We start from the raw sequence: 25,087 nt of genomic DNA on the forward strand, positions 1-25,087 counted from the left end.
TACAGCCCTGCAGGTGCATCCAGCACTTTAAAAAGAGGGTTGCTGAAAGGCGTGAGGGGTGGCTGGGGCATGCCACGCAGAGCTCAGCCAATACCCAAGATATTCCAGCTATTTTGGTGGGTCCATTTGAACATAAACTTAGCTGGTTGTGCCGTGTTGGAGAGAATCGCCCAAGCAAGCAGCAGAAGCAGCGCAGTGCGACTTCCATGAGTAACTATGGTAACCCAGAGCAAATAAATGCTATTTTCAAACCATGGGCAGATCCTCCTCGTGAGAAGCCCTGGCTGATCCCAGCTGCCAGCTGAGTGCTGGAGTCCAGGAATGGATGCCCTGTGGAAGGAAGGATGAAGAAGACCAGCACATGGTCCTGGAGAGCTCTTCCTCCTTGCCCCCTGATGGGGCATGTCAGGAAAAGGACAGTGGAAAAAAACCAGCTTTTCTTTGCACTGTCCCCAGGAGCTGAAGGAATTGTAGAAACAAGGATAATCTCCCAGCTGCATTCAGCCACGAGTATGGCATGGAAAAGAGGAAGAAGAGAGGTTTTATATGGGGCAGGAAAGTCCTGGACAGAGAGAGATGAGATGAGATGAGATGAGATGAGATGAGATGAGATGAGATGAGATGATGAGAATAGAACAGAACAAAACCAAACAGAATTAGAGGACCCTAATTTGCTTCATCAAGAAGTCTAGCACCAGGTAGTGTCCCAGATAAGAAGGAGTTAACTGACCAGGATGGAAATCAGTTAATTAAGATCCAAGTAGAGCAAGAGAAGAGCATTTACAAACCAGCCAGGGTCCTGACCTCCTGGAAGACAGTGTCACCCCTGGGACACAGGGAGCAAGGAGCAACCAAGGGACGGTGTGTCTCCCCTCTGAGCCCCGTGACTCCGGCTTGTGATTTTGGTGAGATTCCGCAGGAGATGCCAAACGAGGAAATGCTCCAGCCAGGCTTGCTCCATTGCTGGCAAGTGTTTTCTGCTGAGGCTGAGGGTGACAGGTCCACTGGCAGCCCTGCTTTTCCCATCCCCGCCTCTGGCACCAGCTCAGCTCCCCTGACCCCATCAGACCCCCTTCCCCATCAGACCCCCTTCCCCAGCCCTGGCCGAGAGCTCACCTGGGCTTGTTGTGGACCAAGCTGTGGGGTCCTGGGAGGTACAGAGCATTTTTAATGCATTGACACCAAATCCCCTTGGGAGGACCAGGTGGCCAGAGCATCCCCTGCCAAAGCACCCCTCTCCTGCAACACCGCACCTCCATGCCAGCACCTCCATGCCTGGACCTGCTGGAGGGGCAGGGTGTTCCCACCTGGCTTCCCAGACCCCTTCCAGCCCTGCTTCATGACATGGGCAAAGCTGCTGGCATCGCTACAACATTGACAACCAGGAGCCTGGGGCGGGTACAGGTCCCCTGGCAAACGGCTGATCCAGCTTGCCAAAAGCCAGCCGGGGCCAGGGCTGAGAAGCAGCCCTGGTGTCTCATCGGCAGCACCAAGCAGCCTGCAGCCAGCTCCTGCTTGCTAAAAGCAGCCAACAAAAGCTGGACCCCCGTGTTAAATCGCTCTCCAGCACATTTTGTCCATGCAAGGATGGGTGCATGGTCCCAGCATGGTGGGAAAGGCATCTACCATAAGGCTGCTCAGAAAGTGCCCCCCAGAAAGGTGGTGGCACCCAGAGCTTGCACCTGCTGGAAAACCCATCTCAGCCCTCTTCTCCCTTCCTTGGGATGGGAATGGACAAACTAAAATCACCCTTTGGTTGCATTTGGTGCAGTGACATGCAATACCATTGGACACGCACACGGAGCAGGGTTAATCCAGCCCAAAATTAAAAGGCAAAACTGGAGATGACAAAGCCACGGCACCCATGGCGAGGGTGTGCGCACATTCGGTGGCAGCCTGGTAAGCGCCTGCCTGGCAGTGTGAGGAGGGTGAGTGCAAGTTGCTGTGGGAACAGTAATTTGGGTTGTTCTGCCTCTGGGTTTCTGGCTCTTTGCCTTTGATATTGTGTTCGCCTCCTGGTTTTGCACGGAATTCTGTTCCCTCCTTTCGTTATCGTTTCCCTGAGGAAGAAAGCATCCCTGACTTCCACAGGGCAGAACAAGCACTGGCATGAGAGCCTCGGGGGTGACCCCGCTTAGGGGTGACACCTTGAGGGGGTGGGGGAGGGGGGGGGCTGGGTGGGGTACAGCACCCATGGGGGCAGAGCAGACCCGGCTTCGAGGAGCGGTATGAGAGAGATCCTGGCCACGCGGTGCCCAGCACTGCACAGGCCAGGAGACCCAGCTGCAGCAGCAGAGCGACGGTGGCAATACTGTGTTTTTAAACAGCAATGGTGTAGAAAGAATTCAATAGCATTAAATTATTCCTGGATACCCCCTGCAGCCTGCCCAGCACCAGGGCATGGCAGGGAGCCAGGCAAGGTTACACGTGCTGTCACCATCATCTAAACAGTCCTTCCCCTCCTCTGACTCACGTGGGCCTTATACAACCTCATGTCCTCCCACTCCACCCACCACAGCCACACCTGGGGCAACCAGTGTGGTTCAGTGGGCATCCCAGGAGGACGCTCAGCACATGGTCCCTCCGTTGGCTGTGGTCAGGCCAGGGTCATGTGGCGTGAGTGGAGGAGGATCGGGCAGTCCCAGGCAGATGGAAGGAGATGGATGCTCCCGTTCCCAGCACCCAGACCTTCCCTGCATGTGTATCCCAAAGAGTGGAGCATGTCTGCGCTGGGACGTGCAGCAGGAGCCATGCCAGACCCACCATGTCCTCTCCTTGTCCAGCTCCAGCGGCAGGGTGAAGAGAGGGGGACTGAGGGGCTAAATAAATACAAGACATGGGAGGAAATGTAAAATGAAATCTTCTGGAAGGAAGCATTGACAAAAGCATTAAAAATGTATCCTTTCTGTGAATCAGCAATTTCTGGTGAAAACCCAATCAATTTATTAGACCTTTAGTGCTGGAGAACAAAGACCCAGAACCATTGAGGAGCCCCAAATGACGAGCATGGGAGGAAGAGGAGGAGGTGGAGGAAGAAGGGGGAAAAGGCAAGAGGGCCTGGCTCGAGGTGCTTGAGCACCCTGAGATTTTGGCTGTGACCACAGCACGGGGGCAAAGAAGACTCCCCACATCCTGCAGCTCCGAAGCGTGGAGGAGGGAAGCTCAGCCCCTGGGGCGTCACATGGAGCCGGCACTCAGCCCTCCTGGAGACATGGCATCCCCAAAGTGCGGCCGCTGCCACAACTCGTGAGCTCGCTGCTACAAGGAGGCTCTTTGTTTGCGGGTGATGGCTGTTCACCAGGCGGATGGGAGCGACAGCGCGGAGATGGTGCCCGATGATCTGTGGGAAGCCACCAGTGGCGAGGGGCAGCAGGCACAGGGCAGCCAGCTGGCACGGCGCCAGGCACAGGGAGAGGAGAAGGCAGCGCGATGCACATGGGGTGGTGGGACCCACTCCATCAGGCAGCTGGGGCTACCAGGTGGCACCCAGGAGCAGCACTGGGAGACCTTGGTGACAGCGGGTGCCCGGAGGCACAGGGGGAAAAGCATCCTCTGGGGGCCCCTCAAATCCATCCACCCTGCTCCCTGGGTCCCTGCTCCAAGTATTGATGATGCTGTTGCCCCAGGCCATGGCTGTCCCTGGGGCTTTGAAGCCCTTGCCCGATGCCACGTCAGCACCCATCATGCAGTGGCTTCACAGATAAATCCCACAGGGGCAGACAACTGGCTCATCCCTGTCAGCCAGGACGCTTGTGCGGCTCTCTGCCCAGGCTCTGCGCCCCACAGGGACCCCTCACCGCAGCCCACTTGGGCACAGAGTTGGGAGAGACGGCTGCTCTGGGGGATGCAGCCAAAGCCCAGGTGGGCACTGGGCTGGCACAGACCTCAGCGTGAGGAGTGGGATGAGGCACCGCCGGTCCCTGCTCCCCTCACCAGCCCAGAACTTGGTGAACAAACTGTCAGTGCCACCAGTGCCTGAGGGGTGAGAAAGTCACCCATCAAAGCAATCGCTCTGGTCCTCTGCAGGGGGAATTGTCCCTGCCCCAGTGAAAGGCTTCCTAATGTTCACTGGGGCTGCTGAAAGTGTTCGTTAGTGATGACAGCCACCGCCATCACAGCAGCGATGACAGTACCATGCTGACAAGCATCCCAGGGTGCAACACTGCAGGAAAAGCAGTGTGATGGTCGTGGCTGTGATGGTGGGAGTGGTGATGGTGGTCACAGTGGTGTGGTGATGGTGGCAGTGGTGGTGCTAGTGCTGGCAGCAATGGCAATAGTGGTGGCAGTGATGATGGTGACAGTGGTAGCAGTGGTGTGTTCCACACGTGACCCGCAGCCCCCCCTGCACCCACCTCTGCCAGGGCTCGGGACTGGGACCCCTCAGAGCCCTCTCCTCCTCTCCCACCAGCTCTGCACTTGTCCTGCCGCCAGCCCCGTGAAGCCCCAGCGGCAGAGCCTGCTGGAAGCACATCTCCGTCGGAGCCAGTCCCCAGCGAGTACCTGCCACCTCTGCCTGTCGCAGTGATGGAGCCGTCTGTGTTCTTGTGTTGGGCCAGGGAATCTGCCACGCAGGGCTCAAATCCTGTTCTCACCTTCCCTGTAGGCTTTGACAAGGCTGAGGTGTCCAGAAGAGTGGCAACAATGGGAAAAAGATGGTGGCCCTCAATTAATTAAGACATCTGGTATTTCAGGACATCAGAAGACCAGCAGGATTTGTGGCAGCAGCAAAGCAGGCACAGGCAACTGTTAATGAGCACCCCAAATCCAAAATTAACATGGCTTTTTTCTAGAGTATCTTGGGTAACAGAAATGGCACCAGTCACCCTTGTAGGACGGGCTGTAGCAGTACCTTTCTGGGATGTTTTGGGATGAGGCTGGCTTGGAAGGGGTCGCCTGCACCCTGCCCACAGTGGGGTGGGGAGCAGTGCCTGTGGTGAGGTGATACCCTAGCTTGAACCCAGCCCACCCATCCCTGTCCAGCCCTGGGGGAGAAGGATAGGCTGGAGGCACTGGCCACCAATGTGCGAGGGAGCAGGAGACTCGCCAGGGAGAGGAGCAGGGGAGATGGGGAACACCAGCGGGATGCTGCTGAGACCCCAGGAGAAGGTGGAGGGCAGAGGGTAGAGACCCCCAAAGGGTACCCCAAGCCACAAGGCCCCGTGGGCACAGCTACATCCCCCTTGGAGAGTCCATGGCAGGTCACCACAGCTCGGGGACAGGGTACACAGGGCACAAGGTGCGGGGATGTGGCACATGGCAAGCAGTGTGGGGGATGCGGCGCTGCGGACACGGCACGCGGGGCATGGGGCACGGCACATGAGACACTGGGCATAGCACATGGGACAGGGGACACAGGATGGGGCATAGCACATGGGACGGGGGATGCCGGGCGTGGCACACGGGATACGCCGCAGGGGATACGCCGGGGGGGCTCAGAGGGACCGGCGTGGGGACTCGGCCCGGCCAGCACCCGCCGCCACGTGGGCGGTGCCGCACGCTGGACACGCCCCTTATGCTAATGAGCGCTGAATCACGCTCGGCGGGACGCGGCCGCCGGGCAGGACTGAACCACCCGGACGGAGAGGAGGGGAGGGCGAGTGGACGGGCGCAGAGCGGGGAGGGGGCGGCGCGGCCCAGCGCCACACTCGCGACACCGGGCACGGGGGAGAGAGCGGTCTTCGCTCGTCCCGGTGGGGCGAGACCCGCCGCAGGACGGGAGGGGGATCGGACGTGGAGCGTGCGGGTGGGGGGACGGGCTGGCGCCCCCCGGCCGCACGCGCGTGGTGGCAACCGAGGGCGGGTCGGGCGGGCGGGGGTGGCGGGTCACGTGGCGGGCGGGTCGCCGCCATTTTGTCCTGCGGAGGCAGTATTTAGGGCGCCGCGCCCGGGCCGCCGCGCATTGCCGCCGGGACGGAGCTGCGCGCCGCCGCCCACCCCCCGCTCTTCCGCCCGCGGCCGGCCCCTTCCCCTCCCCTGCGGTGCCTGCAGCCGGCCTCCGCCCCATCTCTCCCGTCCGTCCTCGCCTCCGCCATTTTGTGGCCGAGCGCTGCCCGCGGAGGACCGGCGCCGCGGCGGAGCCCCCCCGCCTCCCCCCGCCCTCTCGCGCTCCTGCTCCCAGCGGCGCCCCGGCCCGGCTAGGCCCGCGCAGCCATGTCCTCCGGCGCCAGCCCCGAGTACGCCTCCTTCTTCGCCGTCATGGGCGCCTCGGCTGCCATGGTCTTCAGCGGTGAGCACCCGGCCGGGGGGCGCGCCGGGGGCGGAGGAGGGAGCGCGGTCGGGCTCGCCGCGGGGGCATCGCGGGGGGGGGAGGGGCACACACCTTCGCCGCCCTGCTGCCGCCTCGGCGGGGCGGGATCCGCGGTGGCGGGCCCGCCTTGGCCGCGGGAGGCGGCCCCGGGACCGGGGAGGGCTACCCCACCCCTCCCCCCCTGCCCCCGGCTTCATCCGGGCTACCGGGGCGCGGCGGCGGGGGTCTGCGCGGGTGACGTCACCGCGGAGCCGGCCGTCGCCGGCGGAGCCCCCGCGCCCACGTGACTGCGGCGGTGCCGCCGCCCGGGCCGGCCCCGCGGGGGCGGCCGCGCCTCCCCGCCCCCTCCCCGCGGGGCCGCGGCCGGGCCCCCGGCGAGCCGGGCCTGCAGGAATGGGGGGTTCTTGCCGGCCAGAAAGCCGGTGCCACCACAGCCCTGGTAACGTGCGCCATGGCGTGCCAGGCCTGCTGCCGCGCCTGCCTCCCCCGGGGCTCGGTCCTGGGGGCGGTGAGCCCGGCCGGTGCCGCCGCAGGGCTCGGCCTTTGCGGCCTCCCCCGGCCGGGAGGGTCGGGCTGCCTCTCCCGGGGCCGGGTGCGGTGCTTCTCCTGCCACAGAACTAGGACAATTGTTTTAAAGCGTTCCTTGGATAACGCAAGACCGATATTTAATGGGATTATTGAAACCTAGCTATGCAGGCAGTTCAGGCTTGGAATCAGCTTTAAAAAGGTTATTGACATTAAAAGGAAGTGATAGGCTCCTGACCTTCCCTTGGCAATGGGAGATGCATGAAGTACTGAAAAAGGGAAGCTCTTCTCCAGTGGCTGTCCAGCTGCATCTGGAATCAGGGAGCCTCAGTGCGGAGTAAATTGGGTCATTCTGTGGTATCTGCTCTCCCTGTTGGAGACTCTTCATGCTGAGACCCATAAATGCTGTTTTACACTAGAAGGACCATCATATGATGCCTTGGCTCTCTGGAAGCCTGAGGGAACCTTCTGCAGAAAATGACTGCTGTTCTGACTGAGCACTTACTGTTTCCTCTTGGGTGCAGACCTGCTCTTCTGGTTGGGATGTAACACCGGGAAAGCTTCAGCTAGGTATTTTTTTCCAAATGCAAGTGCTACAGTAGCTAGGAATACGAGAACTAGAAACCGGTCTGATTTTTCTCTTCTGAGGGCTTAGCCAGTGCCTCTGCATGCATTAGCATATTGACTTGTCTTCATCTGCTGCCTAATTTAGCTCCCGGCTGAGGAATCAAAATGCTCAAGTATTGAATTGGCTGTAGCTTGAGTTGCATACGCTCATGTTGCTCATGTGCTTGGAGACTGATGATAAAGTAGCCTCTGAGATGGTAGCTAGGTCTGCAAGGCAAATTTGTGGAAGCTGCTCTTGACTGATTAGTCTGGTAGATTAAACTGTGTAAATAGCTAAGTAGACAGTGGATCAAAACTAATATTTGAGAGGAAGCAGTCTGGTCATGCTGGTGTTGGCACCATTGCCTAGTGCCACACCAGCCATGTTCTTGGGATTTTTTTGCAAATATTAAAGCCAAACACCTGACTGGCTTTTAGTCTTGTCCAGTTTGTAGGATGCAGATGTCCTGTGCTGAAGGCAATTAGGGCCTGCCACCTTGGAGCTGAAAGATTGTGTTTGCACTCAATGGGTAAGGATTTTTCAGGAAACAGCATGGCTGGAATGGTGTGGGAGCCAATGTTGGGACGACTGACTTGGCTAATGCAGATAATGGAGGAATAGACTGAGACCTGGTTACTTGGAAAGGAACAGCCCACTCACTGCCTTTTGCAAAAGAGCAGCTATTAAAGTCCTAAATAGTGAGCTTTCTTCCTGAGAAAGGAGTCACTGGATTCCTCTTGCAAAATTGAACTCTGAAGCAAAAGAACATGGTTGTGTGGCCTTTTAGACACTGGTTTTGATATGCGAGCTTCCTTCAGTGCAAACATCAGTGAGGGATGCAAACCTGAGGGAGCTTTTTGATAGGAATTCAAAGTGTTCCTTGGCACAACTTAACTGGAAATGAAGTGTTTGCTACAAGCTGTGGGTTTGATAGCATGGTACTGTGGGATTGCAAGTTAAAGGGGAAGGCTTGAGTTGAGTAATCCAGAGTGAGTGCATAAGCTATATTGATGAAGGTTTGGTAACCATCATGTTGCTGCTGGTATATGACTGGCCCTTGATGCAGATTCTGTCAGATGGTCTTAATACTAGCAGGTCTAAGCCATGAAGCATTAGTCTCGCAAGGACCAATGTCTGTCTGATGGGTTCAGTCACTGGACAGCAGGTTATAGATACTGCTGGTGCAAAATTTATTTCTTAGTTGTGAATGTTATCAAACTGCTTGATTTGTGAAGTAGCTTTGATTTTTTTTAAGACAATGTGGTAGAGGTGTCAATGTAGCATAAACTAAAACTTGCAGTGTCATGTAGCTTTCCTTACAGAGATGTGACACTACAGCACGTTCTGATGTTAATTTGATATTAGTTATTGAAACATTTACCAGATTTAGAAGCAAGGAGCTAAGTCTGTCTGGACAAGCAGTGTAAAACTATGTAAAATTGTCCTAGATCAGTGTTTATTACTGTGGTGATAGTGTCTGGCTCGTGCTGTATCTGAAGATCAGATTCTTGTGGAGCTTGTAGTTCTGAGACCTGTTTCTAGTAAACAGGTTCAAGTTCTATACTGTCCAAGCTAGTTTGATGTGAAAACAAGTGGTTTTATGTGGTACTGTTTGACACTCAAATGTGAACTGCTGATGGTAAATAGATAGCAGAACTTACTCTGGTCAGCTAGTACTGCTGGCAGCTAGAAAGACTAAAGCAGGCTGCTGTGACCTTGGTTGTCTTCAAGCCTGCTTACTCATTTGCTGATTACAACTTGTTGTGATAGCTAAAGTTCCTTTATTTCCAATGTGTAAAACCTGTGGCTGGCTCAGTGTCAGGTGCTGTTGAGTGAACAAATTATTGTGGCTTTTCCATGCCAAAATGAAGCAGCATAGTATTGGGCAGAGCTGTCTGATTCTGCACTTGCTGATGCTCTTTGTAGAAAAGCATGCTGTCCCAGGTGTGCCCCACGATGGGCTCCCTAATGTGGTAAGGAGTGTTACTTGGACCTGCAGTCTGGATGGATATTCAGTGCCTTCAGTACTGCTTCACTATCAGGCATCTGGAAGACTGCTAATGGAACTCTAGCCAGCAGTGTTATGGTTAGGCCTCTGTCTTGTTGCTGCAGAGCTAGCAAAATAGCACCTTACTTTAAACTAGAGCTGCAGATAATTGTAGCAGTTGGTTAGCTATTAAGAGACCTCCATGGTGAAATTGCTGGCTCAGAGCATCTAGCTTGATGCAGCTGGCAGTCGTGTGCAGTCTGATTCTAGAAGGCATCATGACTATAAACAGCTTGTAGCCTTGAAGGAAAATTATACCGGTGTTTCCTGAAATACTGTCTCTTGAGGGGTGGGGAGTTGGTAGAGAGGAGAGCTGCTTCTCAGTAAGCAGTTGTAGACCTCATCCTAAGAGGAGCTTGCAGATTCCTTAGCTGTAGTGTGCAGGTAAAAGTGAAATGGCAGAACTGAGTGCAGCTCAGTGTAGTCTTCTGTTCCAGATCACTAGAGTACTTCAAAGGCCTTGTGGTATGGGCAGGAAAAATCAGTGTGTCAGATGTTTGAGCTACCGGACTGTCTACAGTAGAGAGACTAGCTTAAGCATTCATCCTTAATGGCAGGTAAATTAGTGGACTGTAAAGACATAAGTGTTGTAAACCAGATAGGCAGTATTTTTACAGCTCTGTTAATTTAACAGAAGACATCTCAACATGGGCATTATTTCAACTTGGTAAATGCTAGTCTTGAATATCTGATAACCAGATTGAACAGCAATATAAACAGTTGGCTATACAAAATCTGGCTTAAGCAGATATGCTGTCATTTGTACTGTGGCTTCCAGCTGTACCTGATGGGACTCCTGTCTCTCTCTGAAGGCACTGTAAATGACAGTCTGCAGGTACTTCCCCTTTGATGGGAACATTCAGAGCAGCAGTGGAGACAAGTTCCAGCTGCCTCAGGACCTCTTAGCCAACTTTCTTTCTTCCTTCCTAAAACTAGTCTCTTCTGTCTGTCCAAAGGCTGACTGATTTTGAGCAGTAGTTGGAAGCTGGAAAACTTTTCAGCCTGATCAGACTGTTCAGTGATTCTTGAAACAGTGGTTTCATAGAAGTGCATACTACCACCTGCTTGTTGTCCTCACCACACAGTAAGACATATAACTTGCTGAACTTGCTTCCTTTAGACTGTTAATCTTGTGAGCATGATGCTTCAAGTTAGTCTGGCTGCAGGTGTGTCTGCTGGATGCAGTCAGATGATCTTGGTTTTCCCACACCTCAGAAATGAGGTAGCTTAGCTGTGGCTGCCTCCTGGTGAGTGGTGTAAGCTGCTGTTGGACCAACTAAACAAAAAGGGCTTCTGCTAATGGTATAACAAATAGCTTTTGCTAGTCAGTACCTGGAGTGCAGTGGTCCACCCAGTCTGTAAAATGAGTCATCTTTGGGGTTGCAGGGGAACTTGGATGATACACAACAAGTAACTGGACTTTGCTGCTTGCAGAAGAGCAAGGCTGCACTGTGAAGTGTCAGCTGTACCAGCTTTAAAAAAAAAACAAACCAAAACAAAAGGCTTTGTGTGCTGTGCCAGACAATCCAGAGTACAGATTGCAGCAGTCTCAGCTCCTTGGGGCAGTCGACTGGTAACTTTTCTTTGGACTGCTACTATTGCAGCAGCTTCTTGAGGAGCTGATAGACTTTTTAAGTTCTCACTTACTGAACATGAGTAAATGGCCTGCTAGCCGTTGACTGGTTGATAATGCTGTAAGCTGACAGTCCTAGGCTTGTTTGAAATCCCTACACCCATAATCTAACACTCTTAACATTAGGTAAGAACAAAAAGCGTGTCCTGTAATGGGTGTCTCAAAGATATTTTTTCAAAGTCTACAACTTCCTGTAGGGCAGCTTAACCCTTCTGGTGTTACTGCTGGCGGACTGGCTATAGCCAACCTGCAGTGTGATCTGAATTTGCATAGGCTCCAGATACAGTTCCACTAATGTGGTTGTCTCTTCTGTGGAGGTGCAGCTGGGCATAGCAACAGGGTTTTTCCACAGCAGCCATGGAGTATCCATTACTGTAATCGGAGGTAGAGCTGTGTTTGTGTTAAATGGGGTGGTGTGGGGAGGGGCCTTAGAATACCAATGAGGAGAAGCCTGTTTCTTTGAAAATTCCCAGGTTTCTGTCATGGCAAAGCAAGGATTGTACTTGACCTGGATATCACCTCTAACAGTTCTCCAGCCACTTAACCTGCTCAAGGATGAACAGGCATTGGGGTGAATTGTCTGCTGTCTGTCTGGTTCAGAGGAAGCCTACTTACTGCAGAGGGCAGCCCATTTGATAAAAGGCTCCAGATGTAAGAACTCATCCAGAATGGTGTCTCAGACTTGCTGTGATAGTAACCCATGGTATCTTAATTTGAAAGTTTGACCTGTTACTAGCTCACTTCCTAATGCAGGAAGAGGCTGCATATTTAGTGCTGTGAAAATCTTTCCCACATTGCAGTGTGAAAATCTGCTTCTCCAGATGGGACATGGGAGGAATCACAGGCCTAAATGGACCAAATGCCACCAGAGTGTGGCTGGTTCAAAACTTCTGTTCTTGGGCTAAGCATGTCTGAATGTGTTGCAGCTGCTGAAACTGGATGCATGCAAATGCATCCTGTTGCATTCCCTGGCTTGAAGACTCCTGACAATGTGGTCACTGTCCATAGGTGCATATCTGTCTGCAGAGCTTTGCAGAACTGATGCAAGGCCTTTGGTAATAGCCGCTTTCTATATTGAGGGAGTGTCGCATGAGGTGACTTGCAGCTAACTTAGCTGCAAGATTAACGTTCTCTGTGCATGACCTTACTGAGCACTGTAACTATAGCTACAAAGATTGGTCCTAATACTTGGTCTTGCACTTGATCTGAACAGCAGGCTGCTTGAGCAGTGACAGTGAGTATCGGAGGCAAAGCTGTACTGAAAGGTCCTGGCAGTGCCAAGACTACAACTGGTGTTCAGTCCTTACCGAAGCTACAGACTATATGGCAAGCTCCTTTCTAGTTTGTAGTTCATCTTGCAGCTGCACAGCTAAACTACCTCTGCTAACATTTTTGTCTCATAGAAAGTAACAGCTATGGTGAGGTGCCAGGCAAAATATCCACAGCCCTGTGGGAGGTTTTGTCCCCAGGAGCAGTACTGTATGAACTCTGACTTGTGAGTTCAAGGAGTGACTCTACAGAAGTATTTCAAAATCCAGCTTTGAAACGGGCTTACTTGGGAGTAGTTGGTCTTGAGTGATGTATAAAGTACTTCCTCGGTATTATACCACCATTGAACTTTTAAATGGCACAGTTCCTGGTTATAGACTGGAATGGCTCCCTTCTGTGGTAAAGCTAGGTAGGCAAGGTCCTTCTCCAGCTGCCAGGTAAATGTTTTGATAGCTCAGTGTCTGTACCCTTTTTAGCTTCATTGGTCTGTGTGTTGGAGGTAATGGAGCTCTATGATCTGAAGTAAATATGTGGAATCTTAGTGTGTAGCTGTGGTATAGCTCTTGTATCCCTTTCACTGTCTTCCACATAGATCTCTTCAAACCCTGTTCACTGAGCAGATTGTGGAAAACATGTCCTTCCAATTAAGGGTAATTAAATGTAGCATGTGAAGCACGTGTGCTTCAAATGCTCAGAGTTGCTGAGAGGTACAAGTCAAGATGTGCAGGAAGATAGACCTAGTGCCAAACAGCTCATGGTTGAACAGCTCTGCCATCAGATGGCTGTGTTGTGGTGGGGAGCAGATACAATCTTTGCCACTTGCACTGTAATATTGGGTATTGACAGAGGTGTAAGGAGAACTTCTCAGGCTAGTGAAGAGCAGCAAGGTAAGCTGCCTTGTAAGATACTGGAGATGCTGCTGCAGGGGACTCCAGTTGGTCAGGATGCTGATAAAGACTTCCTTGGGAGCAAGTGTGTCATGCTGTGAAGCTGTATGTGTAGCATCTGTGACTGTCCACCAGTGGGAGTGTAATAGGTCTTCAGGGCCATCTGAAAACTAGCTGCTGCAGAGTACATGTAGACTGTATTTGTTGATGTGTCTAGATCTAATTCGAGGCATAAGCTTTTGCCTGTTCCCTAGCATTGGAATTTAACAGCTGGGAATTGACAAACTTCTGCTGATCTGCCCTTCCCCAAAAGCTTAAGCAGGCAGGCTTTCTGTAAGTGGATTACAAAAATCAGCTTCTGTAATCCATCACTGCATTAATTGCAACACCTTTAACTTCAGACTTGGGGGAAGTAATGACTGATCTAATCTTAAATAGTGAACTTCCTCCTAAGCCTGTTTCTGGAAAGGTTTAGAAAAAATTCAGGAACCACAAGAGAAGTGGCTTCTGCTAAATGCTACGTAGCCAGTCTAGATAGCCTGAGCCTTGATTCCACTTCCAGTCCTTAGAAGCTGTTTCATCCAACAGAAAAGATTCCTAATTCAAGTTACATCATTATCTTTCTGGTCTTCCTAGGGGCTAGACCTTTCAACAGTGCCATCACTGATACTGCTTAGCTAAGCCTGTGTGCTGCTTTCCAGGTTTGGCTTACATTTGCAGGTAAAAACCTGTCTCCTGTCTTGGCTTAGGCTTCCTGCTAAGCTGGATTCTGGTTCTGAATTGCACTGCACAGCCCTCTACATCTGGCTCAGTGGCAGTCAAGGTTCAAGAGTACAGGGTTGCTAGTACAGAACCAGTTTGTAGTTGATAATGAGGTTTTCCCCTCAAGTTTTGTAACTAAAACTGAATTTCCTTCTGATAGTGGGGCTTGTGTTAGTGCAGTGGTGCTACCTTTAATCTTCTGAAGTTTAGTACAAAGCCAGGAGGATTACTGCTCAATTCTTGACTGCTCAAAGATAGGCTTTATGTAAATGCTGAGGTAGAAGCAGGAAAGCACATATCCTAAGCCCTTTGAATACCTCCCAGCAACTCCTAGGCAGGTGTGCCATACCATACTTGGATGCTGGTGTAACGCAGCTACACATCTGTGTGGAACAAGCAGCTGTCCCTTGTAGAAATCTCAGTTTTTAAGCAGGTGGAGCAAACTTAAATAGTCTTTGAACAGTGCAGATTTGAAATTCCTTTGGGTTTAATACTCTTAACAGCCTTTTAGAACTGGCAAGAGCATTTTCATGCTGAATAAGAATTACCTTTGACTATCAGCCTGATGGTATCTGAAAAGGAGACAACCTGCCCTTCCACCTTGCAGTGCTGCTTCAAAGACTTAGTCCTGGATGGCTGTTCACCTGGGTATGACTTGGGTGATGGTGAGTGCAGTCCAGAGTTGAGTTTCTAGAGTACTCCAGAGCAAGGCTGGAAGGAAAGGGATCTTTTCAAGTACTTCCTAATCCTTTGATTTTGTTTTTGTAGACGTTTTGTGAGACTAGTACAAAGTTTAAGGCAGGAGTTTTTGGTACAGTGCTTTGGGACTCTTCTAGCAGCTCTCCATTAGAGGTGATAAGCCTGTGTTCTGCTGTGAAAACCAAGCTTTGGATTCCTGTGTTGGTCTCTGCATGTCAAGTGTTTACACAGGTGGTCAGCAAACCTTAGGGATAAGATGGTTATGGTCCCCTCTAATGTACAAGCCATATTCCACTTTGTGGTTCCAGTGGCTGGATTAACAAGTGTTTGGACCTGAACCCTTCACAGGTGAGACTATTGACACATGAAGAGGGTGTCATTTCTCCAAGGAATGAACTGCAGCAGTAATATGTGAGTGTGTTGCTATCTTGGTATGTGTCTCATGAAGCCGAAATGGCATGTTTAATCCCAGGTCAAAGCACAGGCAGAAAAAGATTCCTCTTGTGGAAGAAGGGGCCCCAGGAAGGTGACTTGTTAAATGTTAGGTGCATCAGAGAACTCGGCCCAAGTGGCTTAAAGCCCAGTTACTGTAAAACCTGGCTTTCAGCTGGGTTACATTCTGCTGTGGTGGAAAGACAAGCGTTGCTGTTTCCTTTGCAGTTGGGCTGGGTAGAGCCTCACAGTGTAGGCTCTGCAAGGGCACAAGCTCTGAAGCAACAAGTTCAAATTTGGACCTTGGGTTTTGGTTGCTAAATGGGCCATTAATGTCTGCTGGGGAGTATATCCTGCTGCGAAGCTGGCTTAGGCTATTCTGTTATCAGTGTTTGAGCAGCACCTTTTTATTGATCTGGCTTTGGTCTAGGACTCTGGATAGGTCACTTCCCCATCTCTTGGGGGAATATGCCTGGCTGACAAACCAAGTAGTCAAGTGACCATGTTAGTTTTGGTTTGCACAATTCTTCCTTGCGCTGACTCGGCTGTTCTAATACTGCAGCCTAGTGAAGGAGATTATATTTGTGGATGTCTAATGCATTTTTTTCTCTTCCAGCCTTGGGAGCTGCATATGGAACGGCAAAGAGTGGCACGGGTATTGCAGCCATGTCTGTTATGAGGCCTGAGCTCATCATGAAGTCAATCATCCCTGTTGTCATGGCGGGTATTATAGCTATCTATGGCCTCGTAGTGGCAGTCCTTATTGCCAATGCCCTCTCACCTTCTATCACACTATTCAAGTAAGTTGCTGCATCTGTTGGCTTTAAGTTTGTTCTGTCACTATTTTCGTGCTGCTCAGTGAGTGGATTTTGCTCAAGACCCCTGGAAGGACTGTCAGTGCTAAATGCTTCTAACCTGGGCTTAAGAGTGTGGGCTGGATTTTAGCTGTCCTACCTGTTGCCTTAGCCTCAGTGGGCGTGCTGCCTGATTAGCTTGCTGTATTGGCTAACAGATCAGACATCCCACTGCTAGAGATAATGCAGTGGTTTATTGAAAGAAACAATGTACAGCCAGTACTGGGATATGCTTCTTTCATGGTGCCAAATTCTAGAACTGGTATACACAGGTCTTTCCAAGACTATAATCAGACTGTCTAAATAGTTCTCCTGTTGCCTGGGAGATGCAAGTGAATAATTAATATTGCTTGCTGTCTTATGTGCTGGTAAATCAATCCTCAAGCTATACATCAGGCCTCTACGCTAGCTAGTTTGAAACTTAATCTGCTCTAGGCTTTTGAGATTAGCTGGAACTGGCTTGATTGAGACCTCTGAATAAAACAATGCTTCTGAGGTCTTAACAGATACCTGTGTCGCTGTACAAGCTATAGCTGAGTAGTGTGGTTGGTCTAATAAGCCATGACCTAAGAATCAGCAGGTACAAATGCTCCTTTGCAGTTTACTTGGTGGCCAGATACTGATAAGGACTGCTCCTTGGGTACTGCTGCCTGGAAAAGCAGACCATTCCTGTCAGCTCTTGCAGTGCAAGATAATAATAACTTGGATGTGCTATGGCTGTATAATTTGCTAAAGGTGGGAGGCAAAAAGCAGCTAGTAACAGGCTACACAGTGCCTTGGGACAGGCATTACTGCAAGCACTAGCCCATGTGTCTGTAGTAAGTACAGCTCTGGTAGCATGTTAAACCTGCAGCTGACTGAAGTGGCTACAGACAAGCTGGTGGACCAGTAGCTTAGCTTAGTGTATGAACCATACTGGAATGTCAGCTGAAGACCTGGCGTAGCTGCCCATTTTGAGTATCAGAGCTAGGAGGCTCAGGAAGCATCTGCTTCTGAGATGCTGTGCTTGCTTAAGAGTATAGAAGCTCTTTCTGCAGGGAAGAGGTTTACTCTAAATGTTAATTATTCTTTTGGGGAGGGTGTGTGTGGGGGGGGAGAGCTAGCCTGAAGTTGAAGGGTTGGTGTGCTGTTGCTTGCTACTGAAACTCTTTTCGTCTCTCCTACAGGAGCTTTCTTCAGCTGGGTGCTGGCTTGAGTGTGGGCCTCAGTGGTCTGGCTGCTGGCTTTGCCATTGGCATTGTGGGTGATGCAGGTGTACGGGGAACAGCACAGCAGCCCAGGTTATTTGTGGGCATGATCCTGATTTTGATCTTTGCTGAAGTCTTGGGTCTCTATGGCCTCATTGTTGCCCTTATCCTCTCCACAAAGTAAATGTCATGGTATGATGTAAAGAGATGTAACAAATCCACATTTAAAAAAAAAAGCTCCAGAATGAAAATGGTCTCTCCAATGTGTACAGTTGTCCCAATTTGGTAGTTGATCTCTTGTAAATGCGCAATGTATGTTAGTGACTTGTCTGTCCTGTGTGTACTTCAATATTAAATTGGATGGGCTGCTCCAAGCCTACTGCATGGCTTGGGGTGGCCTGTGTGCAATTTTCCACCCATTGCTGTTAGTACTTTATGTATAAATATGAACTAGAAATGTAATTTTTTCTCTTCACTGGATGTTTATTTATAAAAGACTTGACATGTTCATACATCTATGGAGCAAGGATTTTCAATTTCCCATGCTATATATTAATCTTATATATAGGTAATTACACTGTGGGGTCAATTGTAAGTGCAGAGAATTCCTTGGATGTAACTTTGATTCTAAAGATTGCTGTAGTGTCCTGGTATTGGAGTATGAGAATTTTGTGTTTTATTACAGCAATTGTCCGAAACACTCCTGTGTTTCAGTAGTAATCGCGTATGCTCCGGCATCAGAGTCGTGCACCCAGTGTTGGGTTACAAACTTATACCATGTTTCCAAATAAAACTTCCTCACTACATTGCTGTAATGAGTCCTCTGCCTCTGATTTCATGCTTTTGCTGCTCCTTTAGGAAGAGGAGGTGTTCCTTCAAGGGGCAGGCAGGTTCTTGAAGTGACTGAGCACCATGCGGCAGTGATGCTGTCATAACTGTTAAACTGTTCCCTCTTTCTCCTGGGCCAGTAGCGATGCTGTTTCCAGCTGCTGCCCACAGGCAGTACTCATGGTGAGGAGGAATTGCAAGGCTGTTGCAGTGCTGTGCTCACCCTGATCAAGCAGTACACCTTTGCTCTGGCACATGTAATGCCATGTAATAGGCTGTGCAACATGGCCTGAGCAGACAGGGTCAGGGAGCAAGGGTGCGGGCTTCAGCATGTGACAAGGAATAGGAGCTACTGAAGAGCCTTTAGGCAGCTTGTTATGGTGATGGCTCTGCGGAAACTTAGCTGGTTGGAAAGCTGCACTGTTAGCAGCAATTGTCTGAAGTAACTAAATGATAGTGTCATCAACAAAACCAGTTCACTCAAGAACTCATTTTTTTAACTAGTAAATCAGAAGCGTTTAAGCTGAGAAGTTATGTTCTCATAGGTAGTGAATGCTGTAGCCAGGTTCTCTTGTGGGGATTTCAGTGTTGCAAAGCAATGCTAAAGCTTATATGGGAAATGTATGTTGGACCCCTTCAGATTAGAGCTTGTTCCAGATTGCCTGCAGGAAGTTAAGGATCACCTTAATCTTTGTTGTGCAGTTTGGAGAGCTGCTCAAGCTCTACCCTTTTCAAGCCAAAATGTTACTAAAGACCTACTGCTAGTAGCATCTTTGTGATCAGACTAAACTGAGCAATCTGGAGTGATCTGTCAGAACATTTTCTGTCACCATACTTGGGACTGGAGATGTGCTGGTGGTGTACATGCATTTCACCCATGTGCCTGTGCAGCAAACAAGTCTGATGTAATTGCCATGAAGAGCTATGGTCAGAGCAGGAGGAGTTCACTGAAACTGTTTGGAGCATCTCACCTGGCAGGAGCATTCATGGGCCCAGGCCTGGCGGCACCTCATGCACCTTCTGGGTAGCTGGTCTCCAAACTGGGGACCATTCAGGAAACTTCAGCTATGAGCCAATTGTTTTGCTAGTGTGTATTTTCACTGTTTTTTGTGAAGGTGTAGTTTTAAATATTGCTGATTATCAATAATTAATTGGCTTATTCTGTTTGCTAAGAAACTCATTGTCTGCATTCATTTATAGGCTGTCAGCTGCTTGGCTTTGGAGTGAGCTGTACGGCTGGTCTTGTGTTTCAGAAGGGCTTTTCTTCACAGCAGTCTGGGCAGTGGTGGTGCCTGGGCTGTAGAGGTGTAAGCTGACTTAAGGAAAATCCTGGATGCCTGCTTAACCATTGCCTGGGATAAGGGGAAAAATTCCTGATCTGAATTGTGTTGATCATTCTTCAGCAGCAGTAGATTCTAAACTTCTGAATTAGGCTTTACGCAGGGGTCAAACATTTACAGCAACTGTAGCATAATTCTCTCTCAGCACTGATTGCAGTGAATTCTCTTTCCCAGTATTTCCATGTAGTCTGATAGAGCTTGCAGCTAGGAGGGGGGTGAGTCACAAATTCAGGCTCTCTAGAAAGCATGTGCCACATTGCAGTTCTGGTGAGAAGCATTGTATTTTGCTTTGTGTAGCAGAACAGGAGAAAGTCATGGCTGGGGCTGCAAATATGTTTTAAGATCTGGTTTTACCTTCTTTAAGGGGAACCTGCTGCCAGCCTTGATTTTTGTCAATTTACAAAATGAGCAAAATGCATCTAAGAGAGCAACCATCAGAGAAATGCTGATGGTAGTGCTCCCCTCTAAGAGAAATAAGCAGTGTGAAGGCACTGGTCTATAGGAACTCTTTAAGATCCGATTGTACAGATTGCAGAAGGCAGTTACTAGGCTCAGGGTGGTGATGGATACTTACATCACCAAATGCAGGCAAAATCCTATTGATGGCATTTTTGTTCACACCTTGGAACATCAGGCATTTCTCATTAATACATAAACCCACGCAAGTCAAGAGAACAGAGCATAAAACAAAAACTGGGGTTAGCATGTGGAGGTGGAGGATTGCTTTGCACTGAGTACCTGCAGATATGCCAGGAATAAAGCTAACAATCTGAGTGTGTTGCCTTGGCCAAGTGTTTTCTGACAGCGATGCTCCAGATCCTCATTGATGACTCCCAGGTGAAAACTCGCATTTCAAGTCCTTCACTGATGCACTTGCATCAGCAAATTGCTCAAGTGATTCAGGGCATTAAGAAAATAAAGGACCTTTTGGTTCTTTTCCTTCATTTACTGATGGCAGCATGCTAGATCAGAGTGCAGTCCCATCTGGCAGGGATTGACTTTTTATTTGGTTTGGAAGAGAACAGGCAGTCTCAGAGAGTGAAATGATAGACTCGTAAGAGTTCCTGATGAAAAGAGGTGGCGTCTTCTGGCACATAAATAGTCCTCTGTAACGTGGCAGATTGCGTGCCTGTGAGTGTGCACTGCAGAGTGAGTCAGCCCTGCAGAGAGAGAATGGAGTAGGGTGGCTCTGCAGCAGCAGCAGAGGGTAAATGTCCATTAGCAGTCAGTTCAGGCCAGGTGAGGTTAAGGGATGCTGCTTGCATAGATAATGCCTTCATAGAGCTTGCTGACCTTTCTCTTTTAACTCTTTCATACTGGCGCTTTTTCCAAAGGCTGCAGATTAAATTTTTTTGTTCTTTTTCTTTTACTGCTCTGTTGGAGAAGCATTTTAAGCAGTAGGATTTTATCTGTGCTTCCTCTTGCCTTGGGAGACCTGGTTTAGAGAAGTGTAGTAACCTGGAAAAGTAAATAAGCTTTGAGGAAATAAAAACCTCATTAAGAGAAACTGATCCCGGAAACTAAGTTGCTGCTTTCAACTACAGGGTAGCAGCAGATCTAATGAAAACAACTCTCAATAAACCTTGTTACTTCTGCAGTCTAACCATGGGGTTCTTGATTTTGTGGCTTTTTACATCCAGCCTTACTGTACAAACCACCACTGTTCTCAGGTGAGAATTACCGGTGTCTCTGACACGTGGGACTTACTTGCCACCATTGTGTTAGCGTATCTCTTTCTGCTCTACAGGTATTAACCATCTTTTTCTCTTGACATAAATTAAACCCAGAGTAAGTCTGCCCAGTGCTAGCCACCACTTATCCTGGAGTGGAAAATTTCTGTTTCAGGGTCAAAGGATTGTGTCCCAAAAAGCTTCTCCATTTTTGTTCCTGTTGCTCACTAATGAATGCTGTTCCTTTTCTCTGCAAGCTACGCTTCATTTAGCTCCCAAGACAGCCACAGCTTTGCAACTGGTATCGCTGAGTTTCTCTGGAGCATATCACAGTGCCAAAGCATGCAGAAAAAATCCTCCCCCAACCTTACAGTGTGTGAAGCCTGAAGCTTTCCTAGGGGCCCAACTGCAGGGTCTCAGGTGACTCCCACAAGGTACCTACAGACAGTTGATGGTTCTCACTAGCCTGTGAGAGTGTGAGGTGGGTAGCGGGAGGGCAAGATGCGGTTCCTGGAGAATCAGTGGCTTGTGTTTACCATCTTTCTTTCGCTGAGGGGACGAGATGCACTCAGCACAGGCTCAAGTCCTGGCTCTTCTGAGTTTACCAAGGGGATGCTGGTTGCTACTTCAGTCCCGGACCATTTTTTTGGCACTTTGAACTGTCCTGTCTGTGCTCTTAGACCTGTGCTTTCCTCCTTCGCCTTTGGGAGAGGGTAAAGGGGTGACCTCAAGTGGCAGAGAGCAGATACGGCCACCTACACCTAATGGTTTTGTCTGCCTAAAGTAGGCTGACGACAAACCTTAGGAAATCATGTATATTCCCAAGATTAGCAGTGTGTTCTCAACTCATAGATGTGAACAGCCTCCTGGCTGTTGTGCACATTAGCGCAATTTCTTACATCTCATTGTGAATCCACATGAAAAACTAGAAGCCAAGGCTGCATCTCCACAAGCACTTCATTTGGCAGCAGTGCTAGGATAAACCCTCCCTCTGGACACCTAGACCTTCTTTCACATCTGTAGCATGCACTCCCCCTGTTTCTCCCAAGTGTGCTGGTACAACTTCTCACACTGCCAGGCAGTGAATCTAATTTGGGAATCGAGCCAGGTTAAAAATAACTTGACCTGAAGAAAAAAATGTTTGCTGAAGAAAATGCAAGTGAAACGACAGCATGTGATTCCCTCAGCCTGTTACTGGGGCAGTAGAGAGATCATGCAATTAATAGAGGAGTGTGCAATTATTGGTGACACAAGACAGGGTTAATTTGATACTAAGAAATGAGAACATCCAAAGGGAATAAGACTTAAGCAAGACAGATACATGACATAAAGTTGGGCTGAGTGACATACCTGCAGCACTGATGAGGCAAATTTCCATACCTTTCACCTCAGCACGGCTCTTCTGTTCTTCCCAGAGCACAGAGGGAGGTCTGGGCCATTTTCCAGTGTTGTGATTCAGTGGTATGCTTCAGGGCTTGCAGCCTAGAAGAATGTATCTCTGTCACCGAAGCGTTGGCAAAGCTGTGTCCATGGGGTGGACCTTGTGGCAGGATCTCATACAGTGGATGTTACTATCTTTAAGTATTTGCATTTACCTAGCTGTCTTTTCCAGTATCAAGTTACTGCCACAAGTCCATTAGCTTGTACATTCATACAAAAGTGCCCTGGTTTGGCCACAAACCAGGCAAAACAAAGCCACAAACAAGGCAGTTTTGGTGCTGTGTATTCCTTTTGACATCTGAATTCAGTTTAGCAGCTTGGGAGGGTACTTCCTTCCTCGCTGTCATTTGCTCAAATAAGCAGGCCTGAGATCTGCTTTTAGGATTCATTTTCTATCTTCTGGGTTTGGAGTCTCCGCCACTTCACTTGTACTGAAGCCACATACCATTCCCACCAATGTGCTGTTGGGTGTCCCAGACATGCGTAATTTCAGCCACAATGAGGGAAACCTGCCTGAAGCCATTTTTAGCCTCAAATTCCCAAGAAAGTGCACATAGTTTTCCTGGCCTCGACTAACATCATTCCCAGCTCTCTGTTTCAGGGGCCTTTACCTGGCATTCTGCTGGCAATAAGAAGCAGTTTGTAGTGTGGACAAGCACTGACATCATGGAATGTTAAGTACAGCATAAAATCTCATTAAAATTCAATTCCTGGCCAAATGGTGATGTTATGTTCATGCACAATTACATTCCCCGTGATTTATCTTTTCTTGGTGTGATTAATCAGCAGACCCTCTATCAGCATGGTGCCTAGGCACAGACCTTGATGAGACACTTGACTCTCTCTGTGATACCATGGGACACCAAACAGGATAAACCTGTGAGTGAGCGTGCTAAGTGGGCTGCTGCAGCACACAGCAGTCTGTGGAGCAAAGAGGATGGAGGGGAAATGGAAGCATCTGCCAGCAGATATTCAGGAGTGTTGAGGATGCTGGCTTTAATTTAACAATGCATAGTTCTTGCCTTTAACATTTTGGAGATCGGACATTGTTGCCCTTCTGGACATGGAGACTGCAGGGCCCCTGGCGGCACAGTCTGCTGGAGAGAAAAGGCAGGGGCCTGGCTGTAGAGCACAGAACAAGCTTTTCTGTCTTCCCTCCCAGGCTACTGCTGACTTGTCAAATGACTTTAGGAACCTGCCTACAGCAATGCTGTCAGCTTGGAAAGTAACATTCAACAGATATAATGGCTTGCCAGTCTAGGTTGCAGTTAACTTTTTTTTTTTTTTTTCCCCCTGTAGCTGAGACTGAGAAAGGAACGCTGAAGGGAGAGTTCCAGAAACTTAACTTTGCCTGAGCCAACAGTTCAAATTTCATTTTGTTAGTGTAATTATTATTGTGCCCAGCCAGATTTCTGAGCAGCTATGTGCTTTGCAACACTTGTCTACCAGCTTTCAGGGCCAAGGATCAGCTGGTCCTTTGCGACAGGGCCATTCAGCATACCTGGGTCTGCCTGGGGTTGTCATTCAAGAAGTAAATAAAGCAAAACCTGCATAGTGGATGCAGCCTGCTGGCCCCTCACAGGTATGGCGTGTGTGCTGTCCCATGCACGTGCAGTGTGTCACAAAGCAAGCAGAGCAGTTCCTCCGGGCAGAATCATTCCCCAGAGAGGAGCAAGTCCACCGTGGCCAATCAAGCCAAGGTTACTTATTCACAAATTCACAGAATTACAAGTCATTAGGAACCACTAATTCACCTCCCCTGACCTCTCAGGCCATTCAGCTTTGTCTGATAAAAAGTAATGTTTCATGGGTAACACTTCTTCCAAAAAGTAATCAACCCATAGGCATGCGACAGGGCTGCCCAGCCAGCACTGATGGTGCTGGTACAGGAGCTGCATCATGGCTCACTAAGGGCTGCTGGGTTGGTCCTTGGCTGAAAGATACCAGATAGTAGTGAACTTGTGAGGCTTGAGCTTACTCTCATCTGTCCTGGGGCTGACCCTTAGGACACAAGTCACTCCCCACTGGCATCAGACCTTTTCAAGTGCGTTTCATCAGCTCCATGTTACACACTGTGGTGAAACACCAGTGTATGCTGCCACCAGCCCCCTTGGAGGCTCCAGTAGGGAGCGTTATCACTTGTGTTTTAACGCACAGGGTGAATAAACCAGATACTGAAAGTAAATCCCCCAAGATGCTCACTGCAAGTAGGGAGGGCTGCAGGCTCAGGGTCCTGCACTGCATGCTGCTAGCGGGCCAAGCAGGAACCTGGGCCTGCAGGGCAGAAGGGCCTGCCACCCTCCCGCCTGAGGCGGCCAGGCCAGGCCACAGGCCCTGCTGACAGCGTGAGCCAGCAGAATACCGCAGCCCGAGGACAGCCGGGGAAGGGAGCTTCTTCACCGCCGGTTCTCCTTCCCCTCCGGCCATCCAAGCAAGGTCGTGGCGGCGGAGGACAGCGGGGCCCGCCCGCTCCCCTCAGCCGAGTAGCCAGTCAGCCTCTGCGCCGACCTCCTCAAGATGGCGGCGCCTGCCCCATGATGGCGGCTGCAGGGGTCACGTGCGCGGGGCGGGACGCGCGGGGAATCCCAACACGTCACCTGAGCGGCCTCACGTGACCGGGAACCAGCGGGGCAAGGGGGGGCCGGCCCCGCCCCGCCCGC

The 25,087-nt window shown here is 50.1% G+C and overlaps 1 protein-coding gene and 1 long non-coding RNA gene across 2 annotated transcripts; one reads left to right on the forward strand and one right to left on the reverse strand.

Annotated features, from left to right (window-relative positions):
• Positions 1-5,848: 5,848 nt before the first annotated feature.
• ATP6V0C (ATPase H+ transporting V0 subunit c) lies at positions 5,849-17,955 on the forward strand. The gene is made up of 3 exons (XM_055803386.1): positions 5,849-6,226; positions 15,725-15,908; positions 17,129-17,955. The coding sequence occupies exons 1-3, from the start codon at positions 6,151-6,153 to the stop codon at positions 17,331-17,333; spliced, it is 465 nt and encodes a 154-aa protein (XP_055659361.1). The 5' UTR covers positions 5,849-6,150; the 3' UTR covers positions 17,334-17,955.
• On the reverse strand, positions 17,612-25,006 carry LOC114013113 (uncharacterized). The gene is made up of 2 exons (XR_003555972.2): positions 22,338-25,006; positions 17,612-20,775 (listed from the first exon to the last, which is right to left on the reverse strand). It is a non-coding gene; the product is annotated as an uncharacterized LOC114013113 (long non-coding RNA).
• Between the last annotated feature and the right edge of the window lie 81 nt (positions 25,007-25,087).

The sequence above is a fragment of the Falco peregrinus genome, chromosome 5, assembly GCF_023634155.1.
Source record: "Falco peregrinus isolate bFalPer1 chromosome 5, bFalPer1.pri, whole genome shotgun sequence".
In the NCBI taxonomy this organism is placed as follows: domain Eukaryota; kingdom Metazoa; phylum Chordata; class Aves; order Falconiformes; family Falconidae; genus Falco; species Falco peregrinus.

Coding starts and splice junctions, on each gene's coding strand:
- ATP6V0C (XM_055803386.1), top strand. CDS start 6,151: ATGTCCTCCGGCGCCAGCCCCGAGTACGCCTCCTTCTTCGCCGTCATG. Junction 6,227..15,724: donor GGCTGCCATGGTCTTCAGCG/GTGAGCACCCGG, acceptor TTTCTCTTCCAG/CCTTGGGAGCTGCATATGGA. Junction 15,909..17,128: donor CCTTCTATCACACTATTCAA/GTAAGTTGCTGC, acceptor TCTCTCCTACAG/GAGCTTTCTTCAGCTGGGTG.